The 23,910-nt window shown below is 54.7% G+C and overlaps 1 protein-coding gene and 1 long non-coding RNA gene across 2 annotated transcripts in view; one reads left to right on the plus strand and one right to left on the minus strand.

The window, feature by feature from the left end:
• Window positions 1-9,602: 9,602 nt before the first annotated feature.
• On the minus strand, window positions 9,603-23,019 carry LOC139083507 (uncharacterized). The gene is made up of 3 exons (XR_011540286.1): window positions 22,907-23,019; window positions 11,062-11,232; window positions 9,603-9,735 (listed from the first exon to the last, which is right to left on the minus strand). It is a non-coding gene; the product is annotated as an uncharacterized lncRNA (long non-coding RNA).
• Window positions 18,112-23,910, plus strand: part of KLF13 (KLF transcription factor 13) — a 55,438-nt gene continuing 49,639 nt past the window's right edge. Inside the window, exon 1 of the mRNA XM_070620560.1 lies at window positions 18,112-22,783. Within this exon, the coding sequence (XP_070476661.1) occupies window positions 22,198-22,783 (586 nt within the window). The 5' untranslated portion in view covers window positions 18,112-22,197. The remainder of the gene's footprint in view (window positions 22,784-23,910) is intronic.

Genomic DNA, 23,910 nt, shown 5'->3' on the forward strand with positions numbered 1-23,910 from the left:
GGCACCTGAGCTAACGACTGCTGCCAATCTTCTTTTTTAATTTTTCTGCTTTTTCTCCCTAGTTGTGGCATGTGGCAACTGATGAATGGTGCCATGTCCGTGCCCAGGATCCGAACCCGTGCAACCTTGGGCCGCCAAAGCCAGGGGCGTGAACTTAACCACTCGGCCAAGGGGCCAGCCTCCCTCTGCTTTTTCGTTTGGGTATTTTTATTTTTTCAGTTTGTGAGAGCCTTGAGCAGGTCTGTGGGCTCACAGAGGAGTCAGTGGACATGGGCAGAGTGTTCTTGCTATTTTCTTTTATGTGTGAAACCTGTGCTCCTGGGGATCAAACCTCTGGGCAGCTGGAGCCCTGTGTTCAGGGCTCCCTTTTGCTCCTTGCAGCTGAGTGTAGCCCAGGCTGAAGGCCCTGCGTCAGAACCACCCATGGACTCGGAGGGGAAAGGGAGCCCTGAGCTCAGCAGGTACTGCCTGGCTCTTCCCCACAGCATGCCCTTGGCCTGGGCAACCCCACAGCCCCGCTCTGTGCCTCCGGGCCAAGGCTCTGAGAACACTGGACTCAGAGGCCCTCTCATGGAGAAGGGCCAGTAACAGAGACAGAAGGACGAGGCTCAGGTGAAGTCGGGGTGCTGGGCCAACCCAGAAGGGGCCCAGTTCGAGCACCCTAGACAGGAGGCCTCCCCCAGGGTATTACACCTCTGTGTTTTCTTCTGCCCCCTGGTCCCCTTAAATCCCATCCAGGCTGGCTCCTGCTGCATGGGGTCAGATGCAAGGATGCAGAGTCCTGACCAGGAGGAAGGCAGTGGGGCACACCCGTCCGGCCAGCCGCCCACCCTCTGCTGTCACGTGCTTGCCTGCCAGGCGCAGGCCGACAATGCAGCTTTGTGCAGCAGCTGGCTCAGGCGGAGCACAGCCGCGTGTCTGGGACAGCCCTGGCCAGCCGGTGGTGCCAGCCTGGGAGGCCAGAGATGCCAGGCTGAGGAGGGAGGATGCACCCTGCCCAACCCTCCAGGGCCCTGGGCCATGTGCTCTCCAGGAAATACCTAGGGGCTGCGTCTGGGGAGCGGGCAACCTTCAGCAGAGGCCTGGCCATCAGTCTCCCAACTAGCAGGACCTAGAGGGAGCCCTGGCACCACCAGGCCACTCAGCTGGGCCAACTCAGCCTCCCTCCAGGGTTCCCCACAGAGCCCCCTGGTCTCAGGTAGAATGAGAAAACAAGGGCAGCCTGGTCAATTTTTATAAAGCTGAATGTATATACAGTTTTTAAATACAAGATTTTTTTAGACGTTAAAACATCGTTTTATAATGAAATGATTATGGTAAATAGAGATTGTTTTTGTGACAACACCCTTAATTGGCAAAATTAAAACTTGGCAACTTATTTTCATCCCCTTTTAAAACAAAGTTAGTTCATGAAGCCCCCCAAACGCTGGCACCCCCGCTTTGGCTGGGTCCTCAGTGGGCTGAGCAGTGGGGCAGCGGGAGGCCTGTCCAGAGGCCCCTGGGTGTGAGAGGCTCCAGAGTTTCCAGAAGCGGGCACTGGGGGAGGGGAAGGGGGCTCTCCTCGGCCGGGAGCCTTCTCCCCTCTGGACCAGGGAGAGCACTGGCTATTGGAGTTCCTTGCTTAGCCTGAATCTCCGAGCCCCAGAAGTGTGTGCCTCCTGCCCCTGCCCTTGTCAGCCTTCAGAACGCACACCCTCTGCACAGCCTGCTCCCCTCCAGCCGTGTGAGGCAGGGTCTGGGAGTGGGGCCAGAGTCAGGGGCCTGGTATCCAGCCAGGCTCTCAGGAACACCCTCTGCGACTGTGGTGGGAAGACCCTTCCTCAGTTCTTCCCTTGGAGGATGAGGGTGGTACTGGTGGACTCTCCAGGCTGCCTGAGCATCCTCTTTAAGTAGAGCATCTGGGAGGAAGGGAGATGTTTCTTTCCTGAGGAACTTAGCCTGGATTTGAGAAAAACCACCATCACTTAGCCAGCAGGCACCAATCGTCCCTTGCCTGGTGGAAGTGGCTGCTCTTCTTGGGCAGAAAGGGACAGCCCATCTGCCACTGCCACCCAGCTGTGGGATCCCTCTGGGGCCCTGCAGCCATGTGGGTCCACAGGGCCTTAACTGACCTCCAATCCTGCCTGGAGATCTTACCAGGCTTGACGCTGGTCCCCACAGGATTGGGCCGTCTGGAGGGAGGCTCCAGAGTTAGGGGTGCTCCCTAAAAAGGCCTGGCAGGGAAAATTGCTTTTCATTCACTGCAATGTTTAGGAACCAAATGAAGGGTCTGTTTTGGTTCTTCCTTTTGAATGACATAGTAATGGGTCAAACTTCAGCAGTGATACCCTCAGATACGTTTATTTCCCTTTTGTGTTGGATTTGCATTAAGCTTTTAAGAAAATGCAAAAAGGCCTTTCTACCTGGGCCTGGTCTCCCAGGGTTTTTAACCTATTTTGGTTCTGTGGATAATTAGGTGGGATTGTTTGCTGAGACAGACATTCTCAGACCAGGGGAGGAAGGCCCCCAACACGGAGAGGCCCTGGATATTCAGTGCCTCGCTGCTCCAAAAGACAATCACAGTGGTGATTTTCACCAATCAGGGAGATGTAAGTGAAGAGATGCTTCTGGGCCTGGAAAATCCACTCCCAACCCCATACCCGACTCTGGGCCTTTCTGCGTGTGTGGTGGGGGGTGCCCTGTGGGGCAGAGGGAATTGGCACACCCTCTCCAGATGCTGTGAGCCCCGTGCCAGGACCCTCTTGCCCAGCTTGGCCCCCAAGAAGTTCAAAACCTAGTAGCAAGCCCAGTGGGCAAATGAACAGAGTCAGCGGTAAATGACGGCCCAGTGCACAGGCTGGGAGATTGGGTGGGCAGAGAAGGCACCCAGAGCAGGAAAAGGATGCCCAGGGAGTGTTGTCTGGCTGGGACAGGGAACAGCATGTGTGAGGGCCTGGAGGAATGGCACATTCTGCAAAGTACAACATGCTGACTTGCTGGAGGTTCCCTTAGCACTCTCCACCCCAGCCTGGAGGCCAGCTCACCAGGGATGAGCTCCTGAAGAGCATGATTCCTGGCTCTTCCCTAGACAGGGGAAGTCATGACCCCTGGTGTGGGGAAGCAAGTGAGGGCAGTAGGTGGGAGGTGGCCAGGGGAGGCATATGTCACTTCTCTGAGCCAGTGTTGTCATCTGTGCAGTGGAGACCACAGGGCAGAAAGACAAAGGCATGCCTGAAGCACTTAAAGTGCAGATGTCCCTGCGGAAACAGTTCCTGGGTTCTCCCCTGGGAGAGTGAGGCAGCCAGGCCACTGGGGGTGGGGAGGGCCCAGGGAGCAGAGCGGGGCAGTGTGCTGGGCACTGAGTGGGCAGGGGTAAGCTGGAGGAGGCTCTGAACCAGCCTCCTGGTGGCTGGGCCATGTGCCTGGTGGCCTCGGCCTCTTCAGCTGCTCTGGTTGGGGGCACCTCCCTGCTTGGTCCCCAGCCCAGGGTCAGGCCAGGGACTGTACTGCTGTGGGTCCCAGGGCCCTGCCTGTCAGACATGAGTGGGGAAACTCCGGCACTCCGCTCCCTTCACAGGGCCCTGTGTCAGGGCAAAGTCAGAAGGCACTGGGCGTCTCCTGCCCTCAGGACCTGGCGGGGGAGATGGGGACTGGGGAGAGCAGGAAAGAGACCGTGGAGAAATGGAGGAAATTCTCCTAGACTGCTGGACGTGCTGAGCTGTGAGCATCTAGCTGAGCAAGGCTCTGTGCCCCGACCCTGGAATGTCAGCCAGGGGCACCGAGGCCTGAGAGGTCCAACACTTGTCCCCAAAGCCACAAAGTGCCCCAGGAATGTGCTGCGAGGTGGTGTTTAGGATGAAAGAAACATAATCTCTAAACAGGTTCAACCTAAAATAGAGTCTAATATCTAAATGGCAGATGCTTAATTTCTCACAATATTTCTGTCATTAGGCTGGGGCAGACGCTCTTGGTTTGTTCAAGACCATGGGGGATTTTTTTGGAGTTGTTGTGCAGCATAAAGAGACTACCCCCAACGCACGACCACGACTTGCAGCTCAAGACCACGCCACCCACCCTGAAGTCCCTCCGCAGTAGACAGAACTGTTCCTGTAGTGACGGGCGGTCACTCGCTAGCACTGGTGTCTGTGAAAGGCATAGGGACACCAGGTCAGACCATAAGGGAGTCTCAGACTTTTCTCCAAACCCGCCCCCAACAACCGAGAGTGAATAAGACACAAGAGAGCATTCTACAAAGCCGCCTGAACTACACGTGGTTTTACCTAGCACCTCACGTTGATTCCCTGCTGTTCATAATACTACTGTTTGTTATTTTTTTTTAAAGATTTTTTTAAAAATTTTTTTTTCTTTTTCTCCCCAAAGCCCCCCAGTACATAGTTGTATATTCTTCGTTGTGAGTCCTTCTAGTTGTGGCATGTGGGACGCTGCCTCAGCATGGTTTGATGAGCAGTGCCATGTCCACACCCAGGATTCAAACCAACGAAATACTGGGCCACCTGCAGCGGAGTGCGCGAACTTGACCACTCAGCCACAGGGCCAGCCCCTACTACTGTTTGTTCTTAAAAGGTGCTTGAGAGTGGTCACTCTTGCCCGCTGAGTGTGGCTCACCCTCCCTGTCCGCCCCAGACTGTGGTTTGAGAACTAAGCTATTGAGAACTAAGACAACCCCCAAGGTCAACCCCTCCTAATTCCAGCGAGGTGGGGAGGGTGGGGCCCTGAAGAGATGGGGGACAAGTGCAGAGGCCCTGACAAGGCTGATGAGCGGGCTGTGGGGTGTCGGTGAGACAGCAGTGGGGAAGGGGGAACAGGGAGGCTGCTGCCTGGAGCCAGCCTGGCCAGCGCCCCAACCGGGCCCTGGCGGAGGGGGTGGGCACCACCTAAAAAACCTGGAGAGAAGCGCAGTCCGTGGCCCTTCCAGGCTCCTCGCCTCCATGAGGCCCCCTATAGCCTTCCCTACTCTTATCCTCTGTGTTGATCTACAAGGTCAGTCTCAAGAGGGGACATGAGGCCTTGTGCGTCCCAGGCCCATGTGGACAGAGGAGGGGCTGCGTGCTGGGCTGGGGTTGCCACATCCAGAGGTCAGAGATCATTTGCTCCCTTTCGCAGCAGGGTCAGGCCTGGGAGGTGCTGAGCACCACCATCATAGCCCAACCCCCATAGCTATCCATGTTCCACGGGAGTTTGGCTTCATGCCACGGGGCAAGGCCAGTGGTCTGGGTGGTGTTTCCTAGGGAGATGGGAATGGTAGAATTACTTTTCAAAGCTGAAAGGGCTGGGGGTGGTGTTGCCGGGGGGTGGGGCAAGCTTCTTGGAAAGCGGGTGGATAGCACCAGGCAGGGACTCACACCTGGGTTCATACAGATGGCCCCTGTGGGCAGCATGGCTGGGTAGCCACCTCCCAAAAGGAAATGCAATCTGCCTTCTTCCTCTTCTCTAGTCAATATTTATTTATCCAGAAGAAGCTTTGGTGACAGAAGTTCAGAGCTGCGCGTAGCTGTCTCTAATGAGGGCAATAGGGAATAGAAGTGGGACGAAGCCATCCCTCTGGGCCTGCCTTGGGAGGCTAACAGCCTTTGCGTCTGCAGAGTCCCATGCCTGTTCTAAAGTATGCTCTCGTCTTTTCTCTCAGTCTCTCCTTCCGGTGCCATGGTGGAGAGGTGTCCCCAGTCAGATCCTCATTTTACAGATGGGGAGACTGAGGCCCAGGACACTGCTGTGCCACACGCACACCCAGGGTTACAGAGGTGCTGCCTGGAGGCAACCCTGCCGGGAGCCTGCAGCCTCTTCCTGTGTTCTGGGCACTGCCCACTTTCTGAAAATTACAACTGCCAGTTGTTGCCATGGTGACTGATTGTATTATTCCATCACTGCAGAGCTGTGTGTGCCACCTCGTCCCAAGACAGTCTGTCTCTGCAGGAGACAATCTCTACCTCCAGGTGTGTATATGTAACAGCTGCAACCCTGGCCCTGCACACCACTCTTCCTGGCACACCCTCCCTCTTCCCTGGGTCCAGTGTATCCTAGGCCCCTGTGATGCTCGGCCCCATTCTTTTCATAGGGCACTGACTTCGCTGTGCAGGGGGCTGGTTTACCCCTCCAGCTCCTGTGCAGTCAGTTCCTCTATATGGGTACACAAGACAACTTCCTTCTTGTTTTGGCTGAAGAGTACTAAATGAGTGGACAACCATAATCCATTTAACCAACCCCTATAGATGGACAGTTGGGCCATTTCCAATCTCCAGCTGCTACAAAGAAATCTGTGAAGAACAACCTTGAACATATGTCATTTTGTACATGCAAGAATATTTGTAGGAAAAATTCCTAGAGTTAGCATTATTGGGAAATGAGTGGATACTTCCAAGTTTGGTAAATATTGCCAAATTGCTGTCCATTATCATCAGACATTGCATGCCTGTTATGTGCCAGGCGCTGAACTCAATATTTTATCTGGATTATCTCATTTCATCTCACCACAACCCTATGATAGAGGCTATTCCTATCCATGTTTTACAGATGAAGAAACCAAGGCTCAGAGAAATTTGGAAATTTGCCAAATCACCATCCAGGCTGGTGTGCCGTGGATTGGAAGGGCACCTGAGTGTGTTGGTCTGGGGCTCAGGCCCTTCCCTTTGGCCATGCAGGCCCAGGAGACCATGGATGGGCCCTCCTCCCACCAGCCAGTCTTGCCCTGGAACTGGCTGTCCCACCCTGGGGCCTCGGCACTCGCAGTCCCTCTGCCTACTAGGCTGTCTACCCCATACGCTGTTCCCAGCCAGCTCAGCCTAAGCCTGCTCAGAGGGGCCTCTCCTAGCTGCCTGGTCTAGTTCTTCCCTGCTGGTTGCACAATTTGAGGTGATGTCCTCCTGCCTCTGCTTCTTTTCTCTGGGCCTGTCACCTCCTGCTGAACAGAGGAGTCCTCGAGAGCCAGGTCCTGAGGCCAGCATGGTGCCCAGAGGTGCTCACTAAGCCTGGCTGGGGAGGATCTTGGGGGTGAGCAGAGCAAGCTCCAAGGCCTAGGGCAGAGGCCTTACTGGATCTGCATCACAAAATAGCTAGTGTGCTGAGGGGAGAGTGAGCTGGGAACCGCCCCCTATATTTGCATAACAAAAGCATTGCCCAAAGCCTTGCAGCAACTGCTCTCCCATGCTTTGTTGAGAGCTCACGGCAACGCTCTGGAAAGCCTAGGGAATTGTTCCCCAGCACAGGTCATTCTGGGCTGGACAGCCAACCCAGCTGACAAAAGCCACATTGTAGGGCCAGCAGCAGCTGCCAGCATCTGCTCCCTGTGCCACCACCCAGGGACCTCAAGGGTCCATGGTGAGAATACTGCCTTTGCTAGGGACATGGCCATGGTAAGACCCAGAGGCCCAGGACCTCACCTAGAACAGGGCCAGGGGAGGGGACCTGACCTTGCCTGATGAAACGGGGTCTCCAGGTCACTTGGTGACTAATGGTGACACTAGACTTGAAGGAGAGAAGAAAACTGCTGTGGTACACGCACCTGCCACATACTGGGCACCATACCCATGCCTCCCAGCATTACGTTATTTGATGCTTCTCTCACAAGGGTGTTTTCCACAGTTTTCCGATGGGGAAGCAGGCTCAGAGAGGTTCTCTAGTCAGCCCAGCGTGGCACAGCAGAGCCAAGGTTTGAAGGACCCAGCCCTTCAGGGTATGTTCCTCTCAGCCATCCCTGAGGCTCCCCGGCCCCTCCTTCCCTTTCCCTTTCTGAACTTCTCAACCTTCTCTCTGCCTTCCTATGGCATCCAGCCACCTGGGCCAGGATGTCAACTCTCCTGGGATCCCCAACTCAGGCTCCTACCTATGTCAGGGACACCCCCAGCACATGACCCTCTGCCCTTGCCAAGCTTCTTGGGGCCCCTGTACCAGCAGGTGTCACCTGCCTCCTAGAGCACTGTCCTCCAGCCAGGCGGAACTTCCTGGCCCCTGAACACACTTCTCTGGTCCTGGGTTACTTCTGCCATCACACCTGAATAACTTCCTGTCTCACAGACTTCCATTACCCGACCCAGCCCCTACACACACCTCACCTTCCCGGAAGTCCCTCCTGGCTCTGGCCAGCTCTGTTCCCTTCTCTCTGCAGAGGGTCCCGTGTCCTGGCTGTGAGCTTCTTCTGCATTTTGGCACCCTTAGTACTTAGCCCAGAAGCCATACCTCAATGCCTATACCCAGCCAACATTCATGGAACTAAATTAACTTTATGATAATATTCCAAATAAGAATGTTGTGGCTACTCTGGCTTTCGGGAGAAACGTTGAACTCTGTGTGTGTCGCCAGCTAACCTGAAGGAGCAAGGGTCCTGCTGGCCACAGTTGCAAATGCACCCACATACCCCGGGGAGTGGCTCTTGAGGCCTTGAGAACAGTGAGCAGTGTAGGGAAACCACAGGGCAGGGGATCCCCTCAGGATGGTGAGAGCAGATGAAAGGCAGGTTACCACTGGGTGTCCCCATGGGGCGGGTGGGCAGTGCCTCGAACCAGGAAACAGCTGTGTGGAAAGGGCTTCCCTCAAAGCTGTGGTCTGCATTAGGGTGACCCTGTGCAGCACCATTCATCTTAGTGGAAGAAGACAGAGGCACACTGCATAGCTGGAGGAAGAAAGACTGGAGGACGCATTCCCTTTAGATCCAGGGGACCCCCCCATCCCACCTGGGAGGAGGCTCCGTGGGGTCACAGCCACTTCGACCATGCTCACCATGACCCTGAAAATCCCATGCCCATGCTAGCCCTCCAACAAACCAGCCAGCAACCCTCATCAGAAAACCCTGGAATATCTCAGAGGCAGGTCAGAGGTATGGAATTAGGAACACTTCATCTCCTGTTCCGCCCCCCTAGGAAAATAATACTTACACATCAGAGCATGCTCATTTGCTAAGTATCCACCTAAAACTTACAGGGCAGGGCAGTGAGAATTTGAATGAGTCCCTTGAACTGTCCCTGGTTAGCAAACACCCTGAATCAGAAAGCAGGATCTGTAAGGAGATGCTGGGGGTGGCCGACACGGGATGTGCCCAGCCCCTGTCCCATGCTGCCTCCCACAAGGGCTGGGAAGTCAGGGACTCGCTTCCTCAGTCTCCTGTCACTGCTGTGGCTGGGCCAGGTGAAGCTGAAGTCTTCTGGGAAAGGTGCTGCTTTCTCACAGCGGGTGGAGGTCATGTGTGTCTACCATCCCCTGAATCCCTGTTTCTAACCCTAACTGTGGACCTGGAGCTGTGGCCAGTGTCTCTAGCGCAGAACATCAACACCTTAAAGATAGTGGAGGGGCAGGGAGAAGGAGATGAGTCCCTGTGGGCACACTTGAGCCACTTCTTCAGTCCTGAGAAGGCCCACCTCCTGACATCTTATTAAGGGAGACCTCTATTTATTTAAATGACTATTAACTGGGTTCTGTTACTTGTAGCCCAAAGCATTTCTAACTGACAAACTGGGCTTGGAATCTGAACAGGGGTCCAACCCCAGCCCTGGGTGTGGCCTTAGTGTGGCCTGCTGTGCCTCAGAGGTGGTTTCCCCCTGTGCAAGGGGATAATGATTCTTGTATCAGGGTGTCTCTGTCAGCTCAGGCTGCTATAACAAAATATCACAGGCTGGATGGCTCAACAACAGACATTTACTGCTCACAGTTCTGGAGGATGGAAGCCCAAGATCAAGGTGTCGGCAGATTCAGCATCTGGTGAGAATTCTCTTCCTGGTTTGAAGATGGCCACCTTCTTGCTGTGTTCTCATATGGTGCAAAAGAGAGAGAGAGAGCTCTCTTGTGTCTCTTCCACATCTCATAAGGATGTTAATCCCATCATGGGGCCCCTACTCTCATGACCTCTTCTAAACCTAATTTCTTCCCAAAGGCCCCTCCTCCTAATTCCATCACTTGGGGTTTAGGGCTCCAACATACAGATTTGGGGGGACACACACATCAGTCTGTATCATGGGCCATTGTGGGGGCCAGATAAGAGCCTGAGCAGCCTGGGTGCTGCTGTCATCAGTGGGTGGGTAAAAGCAGGTTGTGTGCTGGTGACCCCCGACTCTTCTCGACATGATCCCCTTCCTTCTCGAGGGTAGTTCTAGGGAGAAGAAGGGTGCACTTTTCTGTCTTTATAAGAAGGAATGAGATGGTGACAAGGCGGGGACAGGCTATAGATGGCCTGTGGTTTGAGGCAGCTGAGGGTGAGGCTCGAGGGCTGTGGTCTTGGGACCAAACCTCTTAAAGGCAAGAAAATCCCTGGTGCCTTTGTCAGGGCTCAGCTCAGTCCCTTTAGGTCCAGACAAGGATGGCAGGGGGACAGTGAGATATTCTGGGCCCTGGTGACCCCCTCATTGTCCCCCAACCCATAATATTCATAAATTAATGATAAAGTTCTTAAGCACAATAATGGCTTTGTGGCTTCTCAGGGAGCAAGTCCTTATTTTTGGAAGTATGTAGGGGTGAAATGTCATGGTGTTAGCAAAGTAGTTTCAAATGGTTCAGGAAAAAAACAGATATAGATATCTGAGAGAGAAATAAAATTAAATAAAATATAATACACAAAATACAATGCGGCAAACACTCACCAACTGGTGAATTTGCGTAAAGGTGTTCTTTGTACTCCTCTTTCAGTTTTTCAATATGGTTGAAAACTTTCAAAATAAAATGTTGGGGAGAAAAGTAGGAGCTGTTTGGCCCTCTGCTGCGCCCCATGAGTTTGAGGACGTCCTGGCATTCTGAGCACTGCCCTGCCCACAGTACCCTTTTGCCCCTTCTGCTACCACTGGTGGGCATCTCCCTCAGACCGAGCACTGCGAAGCCTTTTGTCGCACCGAGGTGTTCAACAGTGCGTTGGCCCAGCATGAGAGGGAGGAGGATGCTTTTGATTTTAGGATGAGGACTCCAGGTTGTAGAAGTGGTCCAGCTGGGACTCCAACTCAGACACACCTCCCCCTCCTCTGCACGGCCCTTCTAGGAAGCTCCCTGGCTCCAGCGCCATGCAGCAGAGCGGATCTGAGAGCTTCACCAGGGCAGTCTCTCCACTGTCCCGGGCCCACACGGAGGTCAGCTGTGAGAACCACTTACCACAGGGCTGTCCATTCGTCGACCAGATTTCCTCCTAGGGGTCTGTCCCTGGAGACTCAGAGGGTCAGCAGAGGGTGCAGAAACTGAGCCACATGGGAACCACTGTGCGAGGAAGCCTCGAGGTGGGGAGAGCCCAAGTGCAAAGCAAGTAGAGAGGAGTAGCGGCAGCATCTGCAGAAGAAAGGAGAGGTGGCTGCTGTGCTGTTTCCGCCAGGGCACCCAGCAGACAGCCAGCCAGTTCTCCCGTCCAAACATCAGACTGTCCTCCTTCTCCAGGCCTTCTCCCTCCAGGCCCTCCCACAGGGAGCCCTCAAGGCCCTAAGGGCTCTGCGTGTTGCATTTTTTGCAGAGGGACATGCCGGCTCCAGGCATCCCACTGGAGAGAGGCTGTGTGCTCCAGAAAACCCAGCACAGCCTGCTTCAGGAAGAGAGGAGCTCCTTCTTTTCTCTCATGAAAGCACACCAAAGGTCGCAGCAGGCTAAGGATAGCAGCTCCTCAGCCCTCAAGGCAGCTCCTGGAGCTCCAGCAAGGCTCTGGGTCCCGGGCTGTGGGGGCAGGGAGAGCGGACGGCATCAAGGGTTCCCCTCTCCCTGTACGGGGGTTCCTGGAAATCATGTCTCCATGGGCCGTCTTAGATCCTGTTGGTCCAAATGGAGTCACGAGGCACGCCCAGCTCCAAGGGAGAAAGGGGAAGTCAGGGATTTCAGGGTTGTTTTCCTTGTCTCTGCTGCAGAGATCCTTCTGAGACATATGTGGGGTACACAAGGCTCTGAGGGGGTCACTCTCAGTGCTTACATCTTGCTAACCTCCACTTGCTTCTGCTTTCCTTTTCCTTGGGGGAAAACATTTCTGTTTTCCTGGAATATCAACAGTCCTGGTTGTGTAGCTCTCTGCTTTACATATGAAAGAAGTTTCATACCAAATACCAAATCCCAAGTCAAATACTCCAGTTCAAAGAGGCTCGAGTAGACAGAACCAACCCACACTACATTTTGAAAATATTTTAAGTCAACTAGTTTAACTATAAAATCAGGTTTAATGGCTATTGACTCTCTCAATATACTGTCCTACATAAGGAGCCCAAACCCTAGGAAAACAGCTGACCATGTGGAGGATGTGAATGATGGTTAGATGTCCCCCAAAGGTGACAACAGACCCGTGTGCCCATACTGAAGAACTCACCTGCCCAGGAGAGGTGTGACCCAGCACATCATTTCCGGCCCCACTCTGTGACTTTATGATGCCCACATAATACCATCTGGTACTCCCTTCAGCACTAACAAAAAACAAAACACTGCTTCATTTGTAGCCTATCAGCTAACCCTCGCCATCCTTCAGTTCTTCACTAAGTCTTACACACAAACAGCCAAGAATTAGAGTCTTATCCTACATCGTTCATGGCAAATCCTCCCAATCCCATCAATGGGAATACTTATTAAACAGGCTTCCCATGAGAGCCCAGAATGGACCAACTTGCTCTTATTTAATTGACTTGATAAATCCCCACATTATTTAGCTAGCTTCCCGTAGGCTAGGGGTGGAGACAGCGCTGTGAGGTGAAGGACCTCGGAGCTGAGACTCCAGGCTCTGCATCTTGCTATGCGTAGCCTCAGTCTCTCAGCCTGACTGAGGCTCAGCTTTCTCACATGTAAAAAGGAAAGGAATGGCACCTTCCATGTAGCATTCCCATGTGTGTCAATGTGTCAGGGGAGCTCTGAAGTGTTCCTGAAGGTTGGGGCTTATTGTTATTGACCGGGGCTTGGCAGGAATCTGAGTCAAGTCAAAAGGATGAAATGCAGCATTTGACCCTGAGCACCCACCCAGGGAGAGGATTACAAGCTATGAATGGCAGACGACCAAGGAGTGAGAGTGGGGGGATGAACAGAAGAATGGACAATTATCATCGAGACCATAGACCCTCCTGGATCATTGTGAAGGAGGGCGGGATCCCATGTCAGTTGTCGTATTTATGAGTGGTAGCCATCTGCTCCAGCAAGTCTGGAAGGGACCATCCATCATTTTAACGTGCTTTCCTCCTACATTTGTACAGACACTGTAAATGTCTCTCCAGTCTTTTGATGGCTTAGCCTCAGAAGCATTTCTGGTTTTAATCTTTCCTCATGTAGAAGTGCACCAGATGTGAAGTTGGCTTTCATCATTTACAACCTGGTGAATTATTTTGCACTCCAGGACCACTGGGAAACAGGACATGAAAAGAGTGTTCTACCCCATCCCCATGTCACACAACAGAGAATGGCTTGTTTTCCTCCTTTTCACGTGTCAAGACATCAATGACTGTGATAAGGGCTTCGATCAGAAGTTCCTCATCCAACCACCCACTTCTGAAATGGTCAGACTTGAGGGTTGCAAAAGCTCTGGGGTCAAAGTCCTCTGTGGAGTGAAAGATTCTTCAGGATATTGTGAGAGTAAGTGAAGAGACAGGTAGAAACAGGTGAGCGAGTGTGTGGGAGGCTCTCTCGCACAGTGACCCGTGGGCTGGGTGAAGAGGACACTGCTTGCCCTCTGTAAGTGGGAGGCACTGAGCATCAGGACATCACAGGATGGTCTTGGATAAACCCCAGCCACCCTCAGCCCAGCTCCAGGCCATGGCTTGTGAGCAGATGCAGGACTAACAGGCAGCAGTTGCCCTGGGAAGGAGGGAGGAAGATGCCTAGAGCTGGTAACCCACAGCCTGGCTGCCAGAAGCCAACCCCAGAGAAGAACACTATAGAACAAGGCATAGCTCTCACTCTGCCTGGCACCAAGCCCTCTCTTCGTATACCTTCTTCCGTTGTTCTTCTCTAGTTATTTCTGTCTCCTTTCACCTTTATATTAGGGTAGGCTAAGCTCCAGTAACAGGTAGGCTCTGAATTATTATGGCTCAAACACAGTGACCATCTGGGAGAGTGTTCTTGGCCAGATTTCTGGGTCCCAGGCTCTTCTATTTGGTGGCTCCATCATCCCCTAGGGCTTTGTTGTCATAAGCATCAGGCTGGCAGAAAGGGAAAGAGAACATGCAGGAAGGAGACCCACTCTCTTAAAAGCCCCAGTGCAGAAGCAGTCCATAGGCCCTCCACTCAGATTCCACACTGGGAACGTAGTCACCTGGTCACGCCTAACTGCACAGGAGTGTGGGAAGTGTGGTCAGTCACTGCTACGGAAAGAGAGGATGGATTTAGTTGGTGTCTTAGTCCATCTGTGCTGCTATAACAGAATACCATAGACTGGGCAGCTTATAAAAGACAGACGTTTATTTCTCACAGTTCTGGAGGCTGGAAGTCCAAGATCAAGGTGCTGGCAGATTTGGTGTCTGGTGAGGACCCACTTTCTGGTTCATAGACAGCCGTCTTCTTGCTGTGTCCTCATATGGCGCAGGGGGCAAGGGAGCTCTGTGGGGGTCTCCTTTTATAAGGGCACTAATCCCATTCATGAGGCCTCCACCCTCATGATGTAATCACCTCCCAAAGGCCCCATCTCCTAATACCATCACATTCGTTAAGCTTCAGCATACAAATTTTGGGGGACACATTCAGTCTATAGCAGTTGGGTGGCTGATAGTCTCTGACACAATCTTTTAATTTTAATTTTTCTTTACATCAAAGTTATACATGCAGATCACTTAGAGCTACAAGGTTATGAATCACCGGAGTCCTTCACCCCACCCACTCCCCAGACACAATCCCTCTTGCCTCTTTTACCTGATTATTTCCATGACTCAAACAGCATGTGCGTTGGTTTTCTATTGCTGTGTAACAAATCACTACAAGCTTAGCAGCTTAAAACGATACCCGTTAGTGATCTTGAGGTTCTGTAGGTCAGAAGTCTGGGCTTGGTGCAGCTGGGTTTTCTGCTCAGGGTCTCACAGGGCTAAAATCAAGGTATTGCCTGGGTCATGGTCTCTTCTGGAGCCCGGGGCCCTCTTCCAAGCTCATGTGGTTGTGGCAGGATTCTGTTCTTTGTGATTGTAGGGCTGAGGTCCCCAGTTCCAGTTGGCTGTCAGCTGGGGGTTACTCTCAGCTAGCAGAGGCCACCAGGGTTCCTTGCTATGTGGCCTTCTCCATTTTGAAAGCCAGCAACAAAAAATCTCCCCTACCTCAATTCCCACTGATGCCTCCAATCTCTCTGACTGCCCTATCTCTGACCACTAGACTCACTCAGATAATCTCCCCATTTTAAGGTCAACTGATTTGGGACCTTAATCACATCTGCAAAATCTCTTCACAGAAACACCTAGATTAGTGTTTGACTGACTAGGAGAACGTGGGTGGACCAGGCGCTGGAATGTTGGGGTCATCTTAGAATCCTGCTTACCACAGCATGGCCACATTGCTCCCTCTTGGGTCTTCAGTTTGAGGAGCTGTCAGCTGATCTCTGGGTATGTAGATGTGGACTTAGCTCCCCTTCCTCCCACCTCCTCTGCCCACGCACACACCTCAGATGGCCCCATTCCTTCATGAGAGTGACACGGCACAGTTAATTATGCCAATGCTCCACATTTGTTATTACCATTATGAAAACACTCTGTGCAACTGAGCCAAATGGTCAACTACTATGGACCGTCCTTTTGTTTTCTTTGGAGATCTTTCTTGATTGTCTTCTTCTCTGTTCACATAGTTAGCTGTCTTACCATTAATTCAACCCCAAACTCTTTGCCAGTTTTCTTGATATCATCTCAAGTCACACCAGGTTTTGTGGAAACCATTAACACCTCACTGAACAGCTCAGCTCCTTGCTCCCTGGGGATATCATGGGTCTGCATCCGTAGGTTGGTCCATGTGACCAGCTGTGAGAAGAAGTGATGTGTGGCGCTTCTGGGCCAAGCATTTAGTTGCCAGTGCAAGACAGTCCAGAAAGTATTTTTTCCCTCTGCCATGGTGACTGTCAATGTTCCAGAGTGGCTGCCTCATTGATCTGGGTGCTAGTGTGAGGGTGATCATGCCACAGAGCAGTCCCTAGCCAACCCTCAATGTACGAAACTTTTGGTATTTGAAGCCACTGAACTTTTGGAACTATTTGTTACTGTAGCATAACTTAGCTGCTCATGACTGATACAGAGAATGGTAACCAGGAGTAGGGCGTTGCTGCAAGAGAAAGCAAGATAATGTGGTATAGTTTTAAAGCTGACCAATCAGGCAGTGAGAAAACTGATTGTAGGGGCTAGAAGGATGGCCATCATGTATCCAGAGGTAGAACATTTGGTAAACTGTCACCTGGGATAACTTAGAAGTTTCAGAGAAAAGAGACTTAGGGGTGTTACTCTACCATCAAAGACCAAGAGGCTCAAAGAACCTGCAATTAAGTTGAGAGAGAAGAATGTCTTGAAAAGCACTGTGAGTGGCTATTGACAATGAAGATAACTGGAATCAAACAAATTAGATAAGAAATTAACTAAATTTTTGAGAAACCAATAGTGCCAAAGAAACCTTGTACAAGGACTAATAGGGTTTGTGGCTGGAATTTAAGATAATGCTTGGTTTTCAACTGTCTACAGGCAGGATGTGGGCCGAGAAAACTGCTCAGCCCCCAAGGAGGGCATCTTCCCCAGTGCTCCCCGCCACTCCCGCCCCAGTGCAGCCAAGGAGGATGATGGCAAAGGAAGAACCCCCCACCAAGGGTAGGAGCAGGGCCCCATAGAACAGTGGACTAGCCAGGGCTTCCCAGGGAGCAGGACTGGGACTATTCAAGAAACATTTTCACTCCAGGATGGGGCAATATCTGCACAGCAGGATATCAGGATTGCTATGGACACTGTTTGCTGGGTATCTCCCACCCCTCCCCTTTCTGAATTGAGATGTTGTGTTCTTCTGTCCCTTTCCACCACTGGGCATCGGGATTGTGTATTGGGGCTGGGGGTGGGATGGGGCTGAAGATAACTTATCTTCAGGTCATAGGTCTCTAGACTGCAGGTCTCTAGGCTGCAATTTATCTTTAGGTCATAGGTCTCTAGACCAAGAAGAACCACATGAGCTAGCCACAGGCATCACCACAAGAAACCGCTGAGCCTCTTAGAGAGGTCCTGGACCTGGAGCTGGACGCTGCAGAATCTCCCTCACCTCGAATTCCTGTCATCCTTCTAATCTCTTAGTTCCCTGTCTCTGGCCTCTAGATCCAGATTTAAAAGGTTCATGAGAGTGAATCAGACCCACTCGGGAAGGGGGAAAGTGTACTTTGTGTGTGGGAAAGAAGGCATGAGTGACACCTCTGGGTCGATGCTCTCCCTGTCCCTCTGTCATGACGACCAGCATGTTCTAGATAGAGGCGCTCCAGTAACCCAGGTGTCCTCTGGAGCCACGATGGACACAGAGCATGGCCAGAAATAACCCATTGAGATTTGCAGGTTGCTTGTACTGCAGCATGGTCCAGCCTCTCCTGACTGAGAGAGGGATTCTATCTATTTCACCTCCTGGAGAAGTGTCCCAGAGCTTCTGACCTGCTCCAGCCTGGCCTGGAGGCCCTCTGTCTCTCCCCCCCTCACTCCTATGTTGAATGACTGCTTTCTGGATCAGATGCTTCTCTCTTGGTTAACACTAAAACTAACATTTTAGTGAAGCATTATTTCTAGTAGCTTCCTACCATGAGAAAGGATGCACAGAAGGTCAATTTTCTGAGACCTTGTGCATCTAAAAATACTTGGTTTATACTTTGGCTGGGTAAAGACTAGAAAATAATTTTCCTTAAATTTTCCAAGGCTTTGCCCCTCGCCTTCTAACTTCTACTTGTTGCTGTGGAGAAGTTCACAGCCACTGTGACTCCTGACTGTCTATGTGAACTGCTTCTAATGTCAGGACACTTTTTGTCCCCATTATTCTGAACTTCAACAGTGGCATGCCTTGGGGAGGGCTATTTTTTCCCATTGTGCTAGCCTCCCTGTGGGCCTTTTCAACACATGGCCTTCGGTTGTGGAGACTTTTCTTGCATTAATTCATTGATGATTCCCCGCTGTGTTTTCTCTGACCACTTTTTTTGGGTTCCTATTATTTGATCAATGGACTTTTGGATAGTCCTTTTTTATTTTTTCTCTCTTCTTTCCCGTTTTTGGGTTCTTTTTTCCTGCTTTCATAGAGATTTCCTCAACTTTATTTTCCAATCCCTCTCTTGAAGGTTTTTCCATTTCTGTTACCTTATTCTAAATTTCCAAGAAGTCTCTTTGTCTGTTCTCTAAACATATGAAGATATTTAATCTCTTCATATGTGTTGCAATGTTTTCTTTAATTTCTCTGATGACGTTATTGGTAGTGATGTTGACTTGTACTTCTCTCTGCTTAGTCTCTGTTTCCTCTAAATTGCTTTAAAAAAATCTACTGGGGATTTAGATTTCATGACATGGGTTTTCCTGAGATGCCAGCTCAGCTTCGGCTCCCTGTGAAAGACTGATGAGAAGCTCTGTACACGTGCATGGGGTTCGTTAACTGTGTCAGGGTGATCTGGCTGTTTAGTTGGGCAATGGCAGATGTCAGAAAGTTCAGGTGTTCTCCTTGGCCTGGGATGATGCCCCTGGGAAGACCCTTCTAGTCTCCTGGCTGCCTGCATTCTGAAATCCCCAAAAGGGAGCTGGGAGGTGGTCTCAGCATCCTATATCTGTACATTCATTTCATCCCCCTCTTCCTGTAATGGCACCTCTGCCCTTAATTGTGCTTGGTGTTTCCCAGCCCAAGATGCGCCCTTTTACCTTCTTCAGATAATAAACATCCAGTCTTTTGTCAGGATGGGGAAGGCTCTACAGAATTGAGGGGGGTGGGTGGGGGAGCTAGGGATCTCAGTGCTTCTTAAGCAGACTTTTAGCCAATTATTTTTATGTTAGCCCCCCATTCACAAGAACGTCCAGAGGTACCTCGTGCCATCCATTTGTGAACCTTCTGGAGACTCTGCAGAGTTTGTTCTTGGCTTTCCTTCCTAGCTACATATCAGGGTTTCATTTCCTCAGGTCTGCAAAGGATCTTAGCTTCAAAAATTGTGTTGCTGTTACTTTGTGCCTTGCTTGCCCCATCCTTGCCAATTTCTGCCTGACAACAAACAAACTTTCTGTTGTTTCAGGAGGCTCCAGAAGTTAGAGTCAACACATGCTATCAACCCACTACCTTTTCCAGAGGCAGCCACCTCTTCAGTCTTTGCCTCTTTACTCCACAGACACATCTCCACCCACTTGCTCTGGTCTGATCATCCCTACTCTGCTTTTCTTTATTCTGTTCCTTCCATCTGACACTTGATCCCCATCCATCCTCTTACATACATAAGCCACCTGTGTCAAAATCTTATTTAGCAAGGAAAACATGGACCCACTAGGGGGAGATTTTCTCCGGGGAGAGAACTGTGTCTATCTGGAAGATACTTCTGCATGGGGCTGGGATAAAAGATGCTAGGCCTGAGATTTCCTCCAGTGAACAGTCATCAAATGCTTGAGAAACCAGGCAAGGGACTGAGTTTTGTATTCAGAATGCCACCGAGCACAGCTGAAACCCGTGGGGAGGCCACACTCATGGGGAGGCCTGTGGACTGTATTGTACTGTGGATGGGGTAGGGTGCGTGTCAGAGCAGAGGACCCTTGACCAGGCTCACCTGCTCTCATCCAGGGCAGGTGTCTTGTCCATAGGCATCACCCAATGCCTAGAACAGTGCACACTGGTACGAGGCCCACCATGTGTGTGCAGGCTGGGGTGTCCCAGCAGGGGCCGTGAAAAAAGAAAGCGGAAAGATGTATTACCTTGAAGACTGGGCAGAATCCTGCTGGCTGGAGATGGACAGGGAGGGGATGTACGGCTGGTAAGTTAGTGTACACCCAGCTCCATTCTTAACAAAGTGAGTGATTGTGACATGTGGTGGGCCTGGAGGAACATTCTGAATCATTATTTAGTCAGAACACAAATCTCTTAAATGTCATCAACACAATCTGCCTGGGAGAATGGTAACTTCCTGCCAAGAAGAGACCCTCTTAGAGGAACCTGACCCAGCTGGCCATACAGAGCCCATCCCAGCACAGTGCGCTGTGTAGTCCTCCGGAGGGTACAGCTCCACAGTGAGGGAACTTGAGGGTTTGAGTTAAGACACCCGGGGTACTCGAACGTCCACGCTACTTCACAGTTCACCATAACTAGTGACCCAGAATACCTGGTTCCTTTTCTCTTAGTTATCTGGAAAGAGAAGTTTTTTCTACCCAGGCTCCAAATTAATTCGGTGAGAAATGACTGCTCTTAACGGCCTGCGCAGCACAACTTTGCCCCATCGACCTCTCTTCAGTTCACAGAGGTCGAATGCCCAGGCTGCCTTCACTCTCTAGGCTCCCCGGGAGGGCAGTTGACACGTTCGAACCTCCATTGAGGCAAATGAACCAGTGGCTGCAGACTCGGGCGTCAGTCTCCCCAGGTCAGGGGATGCTGGCGAAGGCCCAGAGAGGGGCTTGCTGCGCTCGATTCCGAGGCAGTAGGAAGTCACGCACCGGCCTCTCTGGCGATGGCCTAGGCCTGGAGAAGAATGGCGGGGGCCGTGGGGTGAGCGAGGGTGGGGGCACCAGTGAGAGTCAAGAGCAAGCTGGCAGGCCGGGGCGGGGAGACCGCGCCGGGCGCGGCCGGGAATTTCCTTCAAGAAGCTCAGACAGTGCGGTGGGTGGGGCGCGGTGGGCGGGGTCCTCGCTGCTGGAGGCTTTTGAAGCCTCCCCGACCGCGGTGGGAGAGGGGCAGCCTGGAAGTTGGCAGCAGGCCTGGGGCGGGGAAGGGGAGGAAGGGGCCCACGTTCCCCGGGCGCGGGGCCGGCCGCCCGCAGCACGTAGTTCGCTCCTGCAAGCTCAGGACGTGGTGGGCACGTCACCCATGCTGCCAGGTTAACCACTGGTCTGGCGCCAGTCCAGCTCTGGCTGACCCGGGCTCAAGGGCAGCGCGGCCCGCCTCGGGTTCCCGGCCGCCCGGACCAGCCGGGGGAGGTGCCGATCCCTCTTGCGGGAGCAGCCCCGCCCCACCCGTCACCCCGTTCCCTGCCGGGCCGCGCCGAAGGCCTGGAGCTCAGCAGGGGAAGAGCGTGGAGGGGGCGAGCGGCCTGAGCCTCGGGCACGGCCACCCAGGAGCCCGGCCACGGTGGAGTGCGCAGGAGTCGCTCCGCCCGCAGGCGAAGCCGGCAGCCCCGCGCCTGGCCAGAGGGGACACGCCTCCTCGCCGCGCAAACCTCGCTCTGGAGGAGAGAAGCGGAGGCGAGCCCCGGGGAGGCGCACCCACCCACGCGCCCCTCACGGGCGGGGACTGGCGGGACAAAAGGGCGCCCTCCCAAGCGCTCGCCCCAACGCTGGGGTTCAAGGCTGTCACAGTACAAAAGCTCTGGCAGGAAAATACCCGGCGGAGACCCAGATGCGAGGGGGGCGGGGGAGGAAGAGCCCGCGCAGCCACGCCCCGGCCCACCGCCCTCGGACGTCGTACGTCAGCGTGCCGGCTCCCTGCTCCATTCCGCCCCTCCTCCCGCCGGCCAAGGGGGCACGCCTATTGGGGCGCGCAAGCCCTGAGGCCGGGTAGGCCCCACTTGGCGTCCCGGATTGGCCTTGCAGCATATCCACGGGCCAATGGTGCCCGCCCCTGTCCTCGGCCACGCCCCCTGGCCAGGCGCGGGCGCGCGACCGCTCTATCCCGCCGGTGCGCGCTCCGGGATCCCCGCCCCCTCCGCGCGCGCAGCTCCCGGCGGCGGCCGCCGCCTGTAACCTGCGCCGCCAGGATGTGGCTGGGGGCTGACGTCGGGTCCAGATGTGGCCCCGGCCCCGCCTACCCCCGGGGCCGGGCCGCCCACACCGAGCCGCGGCGCGCACGGCGGCTGTCTCGCCTGCCACAATGAGTGGTGAGGCTGCGGCCGCGACTTGGCGCGGTTGTCCCTAACGTCGCCGCTCGGCATCCTTAGGATAGGCCGCCCCTGACGCCGCGCGGGTCCCAACTCTCCTGCGCCCCCCATGCACTCACTCTTTCGTGCTCGGCTGGGCGGGCGACTCGCGGACGCGGAGCCGCGCTGGTGACGGCAGAGGCGGCTGCGCGCCCAGCCCAGCCCGCGGAGAGGGCGCGCCGCGCCCCCGCCCCCAGCCCGCTCTCCGGAGGCCGTGGGTGCGGATGCGCCGCTGACGACTCGCAGCGACAAGCAGTGCCGCCGGTCCGCCGGCCGGAGCCCGCAGCATGGCAGCCGCCGCCTATGTGGACCACTTCGCCGCCGAGTGCCTCGTTTCCATGTCGAGTCGCGCGGTCGTGCACGGGCCGCGGGAGGGGCCTGAGCCCGGACCCGAGGGCGCGGCCGCCGCTGTCGCCGCCACGCTGCCCCGCGTCGAGGAGCGCCGCGACGGCAAGGACAGTGCCTCGCTCTTCGTGGTGGCGCGGATCCTGGCGGACCTCAACCAGCAGGCGCCGGCGCCCGCACCGGCGGAGCGCAGAGAAGGCGCCGCGGCCCGGAAGGCGAGGACCCCCTGCCGCCTGCCGCCCGCGCCGCCACCCGCCCCCGAGCCTGCCTCCCCTGGCGGCGAAGGCGCAGCGACCGCGCCCCTCAGCCCGGCGTGGAGCGAGCCCGAGCCCGAGGCGGGGCTGGAGGCCGAGCGGGAGCCGGGGCCCGCGGGGAGCAGCGAGCCCGGCCTCAGACAAAGGGGCCGGCGGGGCCGAAGTCGCGCCGACCTGGAGTCCCCGCAGAGAAAGCACAAGTGCCACTACGCTGGCTGCGAGAAAGTTTACGGGAAATCCTCGCACCTCAAGGCGCACCTGAGAACTCACACAGGTCAGTGGGGCGCCCCGAGCGCGCGGACCCCGGCCAACGCGAGCCGCCCGGACACGCCCCCGGAGCCGCCGGCCAGGCTCAGGGGGCGGTCAGGCTAGGAACCGCTGGGACCTTGCCCCTTACCCCGCGGCTGGGTCCTGCGATCGGCCCAGCGCGCCGCGTGAGGCGGGTGCGGGCGCTCGGAGCCGGCGCCCGCCCGGCGACCGCGCCCCCGCCGGGCACGCCCCCTCTCCCGGCGCGCTCGGGTGGGGCCGCGGGGGCGGATGTCGTCATCTGGGCTGGGGGCGGGGACCCCGCCCAGACCGGGGGGCGGCGGGCAGGTGCGGGCGAGCTGGGTGGGGGCGGCGGTGCCGCTCAGGGAGATGGGTGGCCGGCGCCTCCGGGAGCCGCAGGGTAGGGGGTGCCCTCGTCCGCCCCTCCCCCGTGGGCCGGGCGCGCGCTCGGAAGGGGAGGGGCCGGCTCGGCCCAGGCGCGCGGCGGGCGAAGTTCAAGCGGGGACAGGGTTCCCTCCAGCCACTCGGCACATTCTTCGCTCTCCTTTTCCTGTAATTTTTCCAGCGCCCTAAGGTTTAATTTGTCGAAACCAGAGCCAGCGACGGCCGACGAGGGGGGCGGTCCCGGTTCCCTGTCCGCAGCCCATTGTGGGAGCCCCGCCCATCCGGCCGGCGGGGGCGCGCCCGACCCCAGGGGCTCCTCGGCCTGGCGGCGCTTTCTCCCGAAAGGAGTGCCCTGCCCACTGACAGTCGGTCTGCGCCGCCCTGTTCCCGGCCCCGCTCTCACCTGCCGGGGCCGGATGCGTGCGGGCGGCACCTGTACGGGGCGGATGGCAGGAGCCGGCAGCCTGGGGGCCGCGGACCGCCGCCCGCCCTCTACTCCAGGGCAGCACTTTCCATCGCGCAGGCTCAGGATCTTGTATTTGATTCATTGTGGTTGTTTTTTGTTTTTAAAACACCAAGGTGGAAACGTGTTAATAGATGGCAACCTTCTTCTCCCAGTTTGGTTTAAAGAACTGTATATTTCCTCTGGGCTCACGCGAACTCTTTTGTGACACACTTAACTTTTCCACATTTGGGGCAGGTTCAAAACCCGTATATGTACTTATGTACCTGTACTGTTTCCTTGTAACC

The sequence above is a fragment of the Equus przewalskii genome, chromosome 1 (assembly GCF_037783145.1).
Source record: "Equus przewalskii isolate Varuska chromosome 1, EquPr2, whole genome shotgun sequence".
Classification (NCBI taxonomy): Eukaryota; Metazoa; Chordata; class Mammalia; order Perissodactyla; family Equidae; genus Equus; species Equus przewalskii.